The sequence below is a fragment of the Erinaceus europaeus genome, chromosome 18, assembly GCF_950295315.1.
Source record: "Erinaceus europaeus chromosome 18, mEriEur2.1, whole genome shotgun sequence".
Classification (NCBI taxonomy): domain Eukaryota; kingdom Metazoa; phylum Chordata; class Mammalia; order Eulipotyphla; family Erinaceidae; genus Erinaceus; species Erinaceus europaeus.
In genome coordinates, this window is record NC_080179.1 from 3915927 (window position 1) to 3929368 (window position 13442).

A 13442-nucleotide genomic window follows, 5' to 3' on the forward strand; every position below is an offset into this window, starting at 1 on the left:
AACGAGTAATGTTCTAAAACTAGTAATTTACAATCTAGGCAAACAGTACTGATAGGTTCTACTATAGAGAAAGCTCGACCGTTAATATCTCACTTGTTACATACTAATGCTTGAGCTAAAAATACTCTCTCTAGTTTGGGAAGTTAGCTACATTTCTATTTAGCATTATGCCAATTCAGAGTACAGAAGATGTATTGTTTCATCACTGTTTCTGACATGTTAGCTACTGCAAAGAGTTTCTACTGCAATAGTGTTTCTACTGCAAATGCCAATGGGAAGCCCTGTGCAGTACTGACAGTTCAAGGAGCGAAATGGTTTCATTTTACCTCGACGAGGTTTACAAAGCAGTAAAGCTGAAGATCTGAAATCAGACGTATTGATTGGTGATATGCACCCGATGGAAACAATACACCTTTAATTTTGGAAACAGGCGTAACATAGTAACATAGGATGATTCGACAACTAACTTTTAACTTTACCTCGAGAAATGCCAAACACTGCACTTTACAATTTACTCTTAATTACAGGGGGGAACCTGTACCAGAGAATTAAATGAGTAAAGCCAGATTCACCCTCCACTTTACAAGCAGATTGGAATGTGGCAGGTAACTAGTGAAACCTTACACGTAGAACTATCTGAGAAAGGGCAGGAAACCACATATACAATAAATAAGCAGCCAGAGAGGAAAAGCGGAAAAAAAAAAAATCACATTGTTCCACCAAAATTTGGTGTTTAAAAAAGCTTAAATGAGATCAAGGTAATTTAGCCAGATTGTAATCACTGTTTTCTCTACAACATCCTTTGAGACATGTTTTATGTTTTCTTTCTCTATAGACATGAGAAACCAAAGTGTAGAAATGTAACTTCAAAGCTGTTCAATGAAAAATAATTAAAAGAGGAAATTACCAACTTCATTGAACTGTTGCAGTTGTCAAAATATTCCATAGATCCTAATGCTGTAAAATATGTAACAACATTTAAACCACAAAAACCTTTTAGAAAAAAGCAACTCTTTTGGAAGAGGGGGTCAGCATATGCATTGGGATGTCACATGAACATTACTGGTCATACAATTAGGCAACGTAAAACAAGCAAGTTATGCTCAGCTTGAACTGCTGACCTAACCTGTTCCCAGGAACTTCAGTACAACGCTTATTTACCTGCCAATGCTTAACAATAATTAAAAAAAAAAAAAGTCTCGAGTCTATACATGGTCATGGACTCCAGCTACATTACATTATGGCTTGCTAAATCACGTTTTGCTGTGGTGTTTTTAAGAAAGAGCTGGCATTTACCAATGTCTATCGCCTAACATGTTAGGTTAGCTTGCTTATTTATGTATTTAGTTACGAAAGAGAAGAGAGAACCAGAGCACCAATCAGCCTAGTATTTGTGACGCTAGGACTCAAATTCAGGAACTCAAGCTCGAGTCTAAAGCTGTACCCTCTGGGCCACTTCCCAGGCCACCTGAGCAAACTTCTGGAATGTCCTATACAGACTATGTAAACAGGCAAAATAAAACATTTGAAGGCTTATGTTGACTTAAGTCTTCCAAACTTGATTCATCTTTACTTTTACTATCCTGGAAATAGCACTTAAATTGAGTCACTCAAACACAATTTACTCTTATAAATACGTCACATATCCCAGAGATGAGGGGCCTAGCCATCGCTGTAAAATGTGACCCAGGACTGGCTAAGCAGCTCACTTGAACCACACTCCTTTGCCACGTGCCTGACTCTGGTCCAAAGCTGGTTCCCACTCACTGCAGGGAGCGTCAGTGCTATGGTGTCTTTCATTTCTCTCTGTGTCTCTCTCAGAAAGCTATCCCAAAGCAGTGAAGAAGAAAAAGAAAAAAGTAGTAAAGAAATAAAATAAAATGTATCGACATAAAAAATAATCATAAATGAAAAAAAAGTGGCATAATGTTGAAAAAGTCACAGTATAAAGTTTAATTGCAAAAATGTCAGAAAAGAACAAAATCACATTCAAAGTAAACTAGAGGAAACCCCTACCTCCAAGATCAAGAACACAAAGTCCATACAGATGCACACACATGCAGACAGACACACACACACATATGCACAGAGATTAGTAGCATGCAGAGGGTCATGGGAAGCCAGGACTGAGTAGATGATGGTTGGCCATACTGTCCTGGTTACTTTGTGTATGCTTGGAAGATTTTTCCTAATAAAAAGCTTAAAAAAAAAAGCACCTTACTTGCTACGAATCTCCTACACTGACACACAAAATTGTCCTTTACAATATTTTTCCCCTGGGAATCTAGCAATTGACTTTTCATTAGTTCACACATCAGTAGATACTTTAAACTTCTAAGAGGAAATTCTCTTCCTCTTTAAAAATTTTCATTGATAGGAGCTGAGAAATCTTGCAGACACTGGAGTAGAGAAGTTCTAGCTAGAAAAACGCCTCTCCGCCCCAGGTACAAGGGCCCCGTCCCATCACAAGCCAGCAATGACCCCGCCAGCAAACAGATCCCACTCTCTTCCCACTTTGCTGAAACCAGTTTGGTCACTTGGGATTCTTATCTTCAATACTGGACTCCAGTATCTCAGAATGTTCTCTTTTGCATCTATTTTTTAAAATTTTATTTCTTCTTTTATTTCATTATCCCCCTCCTCCCGCCAAGCACTGCTCAGCTCTGGTTTACGGTGACACGGGGGACTGAAACTGGGACTTTGAAACCTCACACATGAGAGGAGAGTGTCTTTGCATAGCCACCATGCTGTCTATCCCGCCCCAGAAAGTTCTCTTTTGCTGCTGTCCCGGGTTCTCACAGCCTGACCTACAAGTACTACAGTGAGAGCCGACACACATGAGAAGCATGCTTTCCTCATGGAGAATGGGAGACGGCCTTGACCAAAGGCAGACTGATGTGAGGGAAATCTGAAGTCCGGCAACTGGCAGTCTGAACCACCAATGTCTGCTTCATTCACGGGAAAAACAGTGGCATGCCCAAGCTGGAAGTCGTCCTGATTTCAAAGTTACTACACAAGTTTAATTGGCTGATTATTTCAATCTTGAAAAATTACACCAATTAGCAGTAAATATAATAGGGACACTCACAAGAGAAATTAGGAATTCTGATCTATTCATCTGATGACTTTTTAAAAGTGTAGTAATTAGACCCTGAAAACTAAATAAAAACACTAATTTCTTTTTCTTTTTAAAATTTTTAAATATGTATTTATTTATTTTCCCTTTTGTTGCCTTTTTGTTGTTTATCATTGTTGTTGTTATTGCTGTCATCCTTGTTGGATAGGACAGAGAAATGGAGAGGAGGGGAAGACAGAGAGGGGGAGAGAAAGACACCTGCAGACCTGCTTCACCACCTGTGAAGTGACTCCCCTGCAGGTGAGGAGTCGGGGGCTCGAACCGGGATCCTTATGCCGGTCCTTGTGCTTTGCGCCACGTGCACATAACCCACTGCGCTACCGCCTGACTCCCTTATTTTTAAGTTTACTATTATTATCAGAAATCGAGAGGGAAGGGGGAGTTAGAGGGGAAGAGAGACAGAGAGACACCTGCAGCCCTGCTCCCATCACTCGCAAAGCTTTCCCCCTGCAGGTGGGGACTGGGGGCTCAAACCTGGGTTCCTGTGAACCGTTAATGTGCACTCAGCCAAGTGAGCTACCACCTAGCCCCTCACTTATTTATTTTTCTATCAACATACCTATCAATCTAAAAAGTTTACATTCCATTGATGAAACTCTGAACTGAAAATTGATAAGGAGGCACTGAGTTGTAACATTATCAAAAGACTTATAACTATACTGGATTTTACAGTCTCCTTTTATAGTAAACTCAGGAGTTCAATCGCGTATTACAATACACGTAAACAAGAGGCACTTGTCGGATAATTTATGAGACTAACTTAAAGCCAAACAACTGAAAAAAAAAAATCAGCACACACAGAGGACAGGGGTCCAAGGGACTTTCACTCTCATGTGTGAAGAGACAGCCAAGTCCAAGGCATCGTCACATCTCAAACGTCTAGATACTGACGTTTCCCCGTTAGGTTGTTAGTATGAATCCTCCACTGTTTCTGAAAGCCACAAACCAACTTTAAAATGTAGCTGAGACATGTTTCCCAGGTTATCGTAGCATAAGGAAACTGAGTTTGGCATATACATATTCATGAAGTGCTTTAATTTTCATGAATATGATAAAATGTTTTTTTTTTTTTTAAAGGGGCCCTGCAGAAACAAAAACGAGAAACTAACACAAGAATGAAGACAAACAAAGATGACAATGCAGCTGGGTGCCTTGATGTGAGAAAGTTGTTCAACTATCCTGGAAAAGGCTGCCTCATCTTCTCACCCTAATCTCCTGTTAGCTTTAGAGCCTTTCAACTAAAATTCAGTGACATGTTGACCACTGGAAAGGAAGAAAATTATAAAAGGATACTGCTATTTCCTTCAGAGTAACTGTGCTCCTTTCAAATGCATTTTCATTATTTCCTTTAAAGCAATCACATCATCATCAAACAAAATGCATCCCAAAGTAATCCTTTTAAAATGTAACTACTATAGAGAAATGTGTTGTTCTCATTATGTGCATTTTAAGTAAAAAAATAAATTAATTAAATTGCTTTGACGAAGGTATTTACCTATATAGCTTTGTTAAAATGTTTAAATATTCGAGTTTTCTATAAGCTTAGTAGTTAAGAATCTATGCAACAGGCTCCTTGTGTGCAAATCCTCCTGTTTCCATAATCTGCTAATCCTTCTGAACATCTGCTCTGCCTCTTCCCCCATTTCCTGAGGATCACCTCCAATCCTACAAGGAAAAAATATGAATACTACAAAACTGCAAAATAAGGAGTCTTACTACAGACTCTACTTAAAAACAGAATAGGGATTGGGGGTGGGGTGGACAGGAGTTAACATAAGAATGTTTTCTTAGCACCACAATAAAGTCCTCAATTTTGACAGGAAAAAAAAAAAAGGTAAGAAAACAGCTTCAAGGTTGCCAACTTGAAGAGACAAAAAGGGAGGGGATCCACACATAGTAGGTACAATAAAATATTCACACGCTTAGGGTACTCAAATGGAAACTCCTTGAGAAGAGACTAGTTCCTTGCAGATAACAAGCATTCACTAATGTCCCCAAAGGTCTACATATATACACTGAGAACTGACAGTCACTTTGAAGCCAATCAATTGCTAACTTTTGAACATGTCAGAAAATAGTCTTCTTTTCTTTTCTTTTTTCTTTTGCCTCCAGGATTATCACTGGAGCTCGGTACCTGGAGGGAGTTTCCCCACTTCTCTGTCGCCCTTGTTGCTGTTGTTATTGCTGTTGGATAGGACAGCGATAAACAGAGAGGAGGGAAAGACAGAGAAGGGGACAGAAAGATAGACACCTTCAGACCTGCTTTATCACTTGTGAAGTGACCCAGCTACAGGTAGGGAGCCTGGGACTTGAACCAGGATCCTTATACCGGTCTCTGGGCTTTGGGCCATGTGTGCTTAACCACTCAACCCCTCTGCTTTTTGGTTTTTGACAATATAACTTTAAGATGAAGTAAAAAAATGTCAAGAGAAATAGCAAATACCTACATTAGACATGGCAGAGTGCATCCGAATGGAAATTGAACAAAATCCAGAGATTTAACGTAACCCCTAATTCCACTGCAGCCACAACTATCCAACTTGCTTTCTTACCTTGTCTGCAGTACAGGGCAGCAACTGAAAGCCTTTTCTGGCTATAATTTCATCACCCTACTTTGTATGACCAATTAACTCACAACTATTGTGTAATTACACAACTGCAAAAGTGATACAATAACCTGTAAGAATTTTGAGTTCTTTCTTTAAAAAGAGTTAACAAAGGCATCTGGGGTAGTTGATTTTATGCTTACCCCTCCAAGAAATAGATGAACTTCATTTAAACGAAACAAAACAAAATTTGAGAAAACACCTTCTAGGAACAAAACAAAAGAATCAAAGAAAGTGGCCTTAAAAAAAAGAAGCATTTCCCAAGAGCTCCCCATCTTTACCAGTACATATATACCATTTAACAATTTTTTAATTACTGACCAAATTCAAATACAAAATAACTCGTTAACTTTTTGCAGTGCTGGACAGTGAACCACACTTGTGTGTGTGTGTGTGTGTGTGTGTGTGTGTGTGTGTGTGAGAGAGAGAGAGAGAGAGAGAGAGAGAGAGAGAGATTACTTCTTATCGCTCATATTCATGTGGCTCAGGTTTATGGCTGAACCTGGGAAATAACGCAAAATGACGGTGTGACGTGTAGACTGGACAAGCATTTCCCAAATGCTGTATATTGAGCCACTAAATCATTAAACAGAAGACGTTTAATGTGTGCTGCTCAGCAGGGTTGCGTCACCGACCTACACCCCCCCCCCCTCCCAAATACCCCACTGGTGTACCATTTCATTCTCCAGTGAAGAGTTTTTAAAACAGATCCACGGGTAGGTTTCAAAGGATCTGTGAACTCTAACTTTATAAAAAACTGTGGTATGTGAATGGTTCAGAACCTTTCCAATGGTTTTTTGTTGCAGATCTAATAGATGCACTGTGTTATCACAACTTTCCTCTGTTCTGAGTCTTAAAGACTTTTCTCTCATCCAAGTATTTATATTTACTTGATTCCTTTTTAACTACACACTTACATACCCAACAAAGGAACACCAGCTACCTAAAACAGGACTGTAGCTAGTACATGTTTGGTAATTTTCTACAATAAACAAAGTTTGCTTATCTGAAACTAACAAGTTTACTCTTATTTGAAAATATAATTATTGTAATGGGCAAAATAAAAACTTCCACAATCATTTAAAATCCAATAAAATAAAAACTTGACAGATTTATCTAGCTCACTGAAATTGTAAGGATTAAGTGGGCCATGATTACAGAATTTGTCATAAAATAAAAACTAAACGTGCATTCTTAAGACTATTAAGCATATAAGGCATCAATGTTAAAGAGATTGCTAATATACAAACTCAGTATTTACTAGTTGGGCCAAAAACACTAATTTATAATTTATATTTATATGCAAGCACTAATTATATTATTTATACTCTTTGTGTCACTAGGTCACCTCATCACGAGTGACATGCCCAGAGCCTATGCTATAGTTTTCCAAGCTTAGAACAAAACAGCAATAGGGCCAGTTTCAAATACTTATTCCAAGATACTAGTGGTTCTAGTTATTAAGGCAAATCAGACATTTAAAAATAATGAGAATAGACAATGCAAACCAATGCATAAGAAAAATAGCAATGACTTAGTAATTGGGAAAAACCTTATTATTTCAGCTGTGGTACAGTTGAAGCAAAACTAATGAACAAGCTCCCGTGAAAACTGATCACAGCTCATGGGTATATATGAAACTCGAGAAGATTATGAATATGTAACCTCTCAACACACAGTACCACATTCACTTCCACATATGATGATGAACACTAAATAAAAGCTTTAAATCTTGTTTAAATCTACTTGTTCCAATGAGTCAAAAGGAAGAGAAAGAATAATATTAAAAACCTTAAGAAAGACTTCTGTGTCTACTGTTTAGCAGAACTTTTTTTGAATGTTTGGTCAGAGCTCCAGGTTTACAGTAATTGTCAGAATTTAAAACAAACAATTTCTTTTTAATTCTGTCCTTGAAGTTACATTGTTTATTTTACAATAAAAATTCTTATCCAAGATATACAATAAAAATCTGAATATCAAAAAAAAAAAAAAATTCCAATTGCTCCTAACTAACCTAAATCTTCACCTTAGTTATTAAAAATATTTACTAGGTTAAAAAGAAATATCAACATCTTACCTTTATTAAGGAAGTCACAACAATTGCTCCAGCATTTACCATAGGATTATGTGGCTTATCTACAAAATATAAAAATAAATAGTTTTATTCAAATACGTAAGTCATTTTCTGTGATGCCAGGCACTTGTCATGAGCACTCACTCACCTCTTTTCTTAAGTTAAAGCACCTTTCTCTACTGTAAGGGGTGGGGGTGTGATGGAATGCAGTTATAACACAGTTCAAACCACTAATTTGACTCTTAGAAGGAACTCTTAATAAGCACAAACTGCTTCGTGTACGGGATAATGGACACTAGTATACGGTCAGACCCATGTTTCTTAACTCTACTGCTTACTTGCTACTTAACTCTAGGCAAACGACTAAAATCCACTGTACCTCAGTTTTCCCACCTGCACAGTGGGAGTAATAACAGTAGCTCCTCAAACTGTAGTGTTTGAAGATGTCAAACTTTAAATGCAGAGCAAAGTGCCTGGCACAAGCGTAAGCACTCATATCTTCACTATTAAAAAGAGTGAAGAAAGGCACTATGGGAAAGGCAATTTTGGTTTTCTTAAGTGCTTAAAGGTTACGTATTTATGTATACATACATACACATGAAAAAACAAAACACACAGAGCAAGTATACACATAGAATAGTAAGGTTACAGGGAATTTAAGATATGTTTAGAATGATGTACTTATGCAATCAAAAAAAATTACTTGGGAGCCGGGCAGTAGCCCGGTGGGTTAAGCGCAGGCGGCACAAATCAAGGACCGGCTTAAGGATCCCGGTTCGAGCCCCAGGCGCCCCACCTGCAGGGGAGTCGCTTCACAGGCGGTGAAGCAGGTCTGCAGGTGTCTGTCTGTCTCTCCCCATCTCCGTCTTCCCCTCCTCTCTCCATTTCTCTCTGTCCTATCCAACAACAACAACAACTACAACAATAAAACAAGGGCAGCAAAAGGGAATAAATATTTTTTAAAACAATTACTTGAAAAGTTTGCTCAAAATAATGCCTCTTCTAATTCTTGAAATTAACAGATTTCAAATTTCATCTGCTAATACTCTAACATCGCCAGGCAATAAGTGTCAAAGTCCTCGGGTGCACATATAAAGACGGGTATATTAATGAGAGGAAAGAAGGTGAAAACCTTATTCCGTCACCGTCTTTCAAGACACCCAATGAAGTAGGTGATTAACTATTTCTATAGCTCTATCAACTCTCTCATCACGGCATATTTTCTAAAAATGAGAATGTTAAGTTTTTTTCAAAATTTGAAACAGTTCCTTAGATTTACGTTAAGAAAATGAAGTCTACTTTTACGGGTAACTGTTATGGGATTCCTACCATCTTCATTTAAAAACAGTTTGTTGAACCTTAGTCCACTCGGTTCCTTCCCCACGTATCGATGCACGTACTCTGTTCCAAGGTCATTGACGGCAATGGCGTATTTCAAAGGTTTTACACAGGACTGAAGACAAAAGGGGACTTTGGTGTCCCCAATAGAATGCCTATTTAAAAAAACATTTTAAAATGTATTAGGATCAACCAAAAAAATAAACAATGTGACGATGTAACCGAAGTCGCTCTTTAGTCTACACGTCAATATGAATTCGCTAATCTTTAATTTTTGATGTTTTTTTATTTATTTTATTTTATTTTTACCAGAGCACTGATCAGCTCTGGTTTATGGTGGTGTAGGGGATTGAACCTGGGACTGCGAAGATTCAGGCATGACAGTCTGTTTGCATAACCATTATGCTATCTACCCCTGCCCGAATCTAATCTTTCCGTTAATCGACCACACTATACTTGGGAGAGTAAACAGTGTGTGTGTGTCTATGCATGTATCGATCTATAAAAAAAATTCTAAGTGAAAAAATGGACACGACCAGCAGTGGTTTTCTGGTGCAGGCACCAAGTCCCAGTGATGACCCTGGTAGCCAAAAAAAAAAAAAAAAATTATATATATATACACACACACACACATATATCTTGATTATGGAAAATGCAATGAACTAAGAAACTCAAAGGCCTAGGCTCTGGCTTCCCCTTTCTGTCCGTGCGAGGTAAACGCCGGGGGAGGACAGCAGTGAAGGACAGCCTGGAGGCACGGCTCCCCTGGCAGGTGGCAGGTGACGGGACTTGTATGTTGGAGGGCACAGGCCCAGTCTAGAGGCACATGCAGAGTGGCGCCTGGCCTGTCTCTCCTCCTGCACTCTCCCCCTTTGATCTGCTTCATGTGAAACTCTCCCACAAATAGTATGTGTCTTCAAAAGACTAAACAAAAGTGGTCCGGGAGGTGGAACATTGGATAAAGCCCTGGGATCTCAAGCATGAGGTCCGGAGTTCAATCCCCGGCAGCACATGTACCAGAGTGATGTCTGGTTCTTTCTCTCTCTTCTATCTTCCTCATTAATAAATAAAATCTTTGAAAAAATAAAATACAATAAAAGTGACCCGGCTTAGGAGACTGCTCAGTGGCCAGCGAGCAAGCCAGGCTTACACGGGCCCATCAATCCTTGCGCCACCTAGGCTTGGAGTGCTGCACTGTCCTCTCCCAACAAACAAACAAACAAACGCCTTTGGCTTTTTTCTTTTTCCTTCTTAGGATGTGGTCGCACTTCTCTGGGTCGCCTTTTTCAGGCAGAGAGAGAGAATATAGCAGCAGAGTGAGAGAAAAGTACCACCGTGTGGCGGGGAGGGCTGAACCCCGGCCACGTCATGGCAGAAGCAGGAGCACTCATTGGTGAGCTCTTACTGGCCCCAAATCAGGTTTTTATAACAATCACTCAAGGAGAGTCAAAAAGGGAGAAATAAATAAATAAATAAATAAAAAGGTACTTGACAGATCAGATCAACACTCGTGTGTGTGAGAGAGGTGCCGAGTCTGATTTTAGTAATACAGTAGGCAGAACTGTCAGGAAAGACAGTGATGGTAATTTTTTTTTTTTTAATGGCTGGGGTTTTTAAATGGCATTACCTCAAAAACTTAAGCCTGAGGTCCTAAGGCTTAGTGATTTCAAGCTTTAGAAAAACTTTAGGGTGAAAATGGTGCCAGCAGTATGTACACACTCAGGAGCTGAACCATGGCTCCCGTAAGAACACAGGAAGCTCTTGTTTTAGTAAAAACATAAAGATTCTGCACAAGTAAAATTTTGCTCTTTTCTTCCTGACTGTTAAACCAGGGAACACTATAAATGATGAGGCTGGTGCTCCTGCGTGGGGGCCGGAGGCCTGAACCCCAGCCCTTGTGACGGTATGTGCTCTGCTGAGTGAGTCCTGACACGACCATGCTGATCATGTTAGCAGTCTGATGAACCAAGACCGTCAGTGAGATGGTAGTTACTTCTGTTAGTGGATAATCTGACTGGTAACTTTCATGTCTACGCATTTCCAGTCAATTTGAAACTGTAACTATGTACACAATACTCAATAAAACCACTGAGAATATTTCCACCTGCCGGGGGGTCACCTGCAGGGGGGTCGCTTCACAGGCGGTGAAGCAGGTCTGCAGGTGTCTGTCTTTCTCTCCCCCTGTCTTCCCCTCCTCTATGCATTTCTCTCTGTCCTATCCAAAAACGACGACATCAAGAACAACAATAACTATAACAATAAAACAAGGGCAACAGGGCGGAGGAGACAGCATAACGGTTATGCAAATAGACTCTCATGCCTGAGGCTCCTAAGTCCCAGGTTTAATCCCCCGCCCCACCATAAACCAGAGCTGAGCAGTGCTCTGGTGTGTGTGTGTCTTCATCTCTCTCAAAAATAAAATTAATTTTTTTAAAAAAAGGGCAACAAAAGGGAATAAACACTGAAAAAAAACTACTGAGAATAAAAAATGTAAAAGGTTATTGCCTCGGAAAATGAAATCTAAACTTGTTTACCTTCTGAATTGAGGTCAGCTCAGGGCATCATGACCACTACAGAAAGCTCCTAGGGCCCAGCGGTGGCGCACGGGGTAGAGCACACGTAGCACAAAGCGCCAGAACTTGCTCAAGGAACCTGGTTCGAGCGAGCCCCTGGCTCCCCATCTGCAGGAGGGTCGCTTCATCAGAGGTGTTATTCTCCCTCTCTGTCTTCCCCTCTCCTTTCAATTTCTCTCTGTCCTATCAAAAAAAAAAAAAAAAATCGAGAAAAAATGGCCAGAGGGGCAGTGGGTTCATAGTGCAGGCACTAAACCCCAGCAATAAGCCTGGAGGCAAAAAGATAACAGTAATAAAAAAAGATGCCCCACTCAATTACATGTTCGTTACACTGCAAAATTTAAATCACAGACAGGTTTTTTTTAAAATTACATTTATTATCTTCATTTGATAGGGATAGCCAGAAATCGAGAGGGAAGGGGGAGATAGAGAGGGAGAGAGACAGAGAGACACCTGCAGCCCTGCTTCACCACTCGCAAAGCTTTCCCCCTGCAGGTGGGGACCGGGGGCTCGAACCCAGTTACCTGCACACTGTAACATGTGCACTTAACCAGGCGCACCACCACCCGGGCCCCCAGACTTGCTTTTCAACATGGATTTCAAAGAAACTCACCTCTGTCCGTCTACTGTACACACAGACACACCCCACAAATCAGGACTGAACTTGGCAAGCTGAGGGATATAATCTGCAACCTATCCAAAATATTAGAAATGAATTAACAGATACGTAGGCAGTCATAACCAGTTACGAGGTATCATAAAGGCGACTCTACAGTCTGACTTCAGTTAACAAAACCCACTCAAAGTTCAAGGCACAGGCGACTTGTAACTGGTAGGTGCACTGGCATGCTTTTCTCAGCCTCCGCTTCTTATGTTTCCCAGTGTGTCCTTTCTGTATAAAACCCGAATCTAAGAGGGGAGCTGGGACCTTCCTTTAAAGGGAAGGGAATAAAGAGTGTCTTGAGTCGAGACCCCCGCGGCACGGACAGTGAGCTGCTTGCCGTGCGCACCACCCGGGCGGAGCGGGGCCCAGCGTGCCCGGGGAAGCTCCATGCCGGGGGTCTGTCCCTCCTCTCTGTGTGCCTTCTGGAAGCAGTGATCCCCCCAGAGGTGACAGGGACAAACAAACTGCCATCTCGACCATTTAAAAATCAAAAAGCAATTATTAAACGCTGGTTTCCCTCCGGACGGAAGTACAATTAAGCCCAAGCGTTAGAATGTTTGAAAAGCACTTAACTCGTTGGATTTACTTATACTTCTTAGCAAACCATACATTTCGCAGTCTCTACCTCAAGTTGAACTGAGTTCATAAAGTAACTAATTCAGGAAATGAGTCACGCCAGAAACATTACCTTTCCTCCAGACTGTTTTTTAGCGCTTTCATAAAGCTCGTCAATGTGTGAGGTAAAAGACATGAAGTCAGGAATGACAAACTTTCTTCTAAAGGCTTGTGTCAGCAAAACAATGTTACTCTGAACACACCTGCAGAATGTGAAAAACAAGTTAAAGGACTGGGTACCTTCCAGTACTGGTACCTGATACTAGCACGCTGATTAGAAGGACGTTCGGAGACCATCAATCCATCAGCACATACAACAAATCACCTACACTCTATTCTTCTATACATCTTTTCTTCCCTTCACGCAGCCTTTCAGGTGGTGGCTTGTGAGCTGCTGAAGAGGGTGAGTGAATTAACTACACCTGAAGATTGTGTC

The 13442-nt window shown here is 40.4% G+C and overlaps 1 protein-coding gene across 5 annotated transcripts in view; it reads right to left on the reverse strand.

The window, feature by feature from the left end:
- Window positions 1–13442, reverse strand: part of GLS (glutaminase) — a 70374-nt gene that overhangs the window by 37187 nt on the left and 19745 nt on the right. For 4 of the 5 annotated variants that reach the window (XM_060177569.1, XM_060177571.1, XM_060177570.1 and 1 more), the window contains 4 exons: window positions 13080–13209; window positions 12341–12420; window positions 9146–9309; window positions 7820–7878 (listed from right to left, as the gene is read on the reverse strand). In XM_060177569.1, the coding sequence (XP_060033552.1) occupies window positions 7820–7878; window positions 9146–9309; window positions 12341–12420; window positions 13080–13209 (433 nt within the window). Of the gene's footprint in view, window positions 1–907; window positions 958–4631; window positions 4783–7819; window positions 7879–9145; window positions 9310–12340; window positions 12421–13079; window positions 13210–13442 lie in introns of those variants that run through there. The other variant, XM_016187377.2, reaches the window with a different exon arrangement.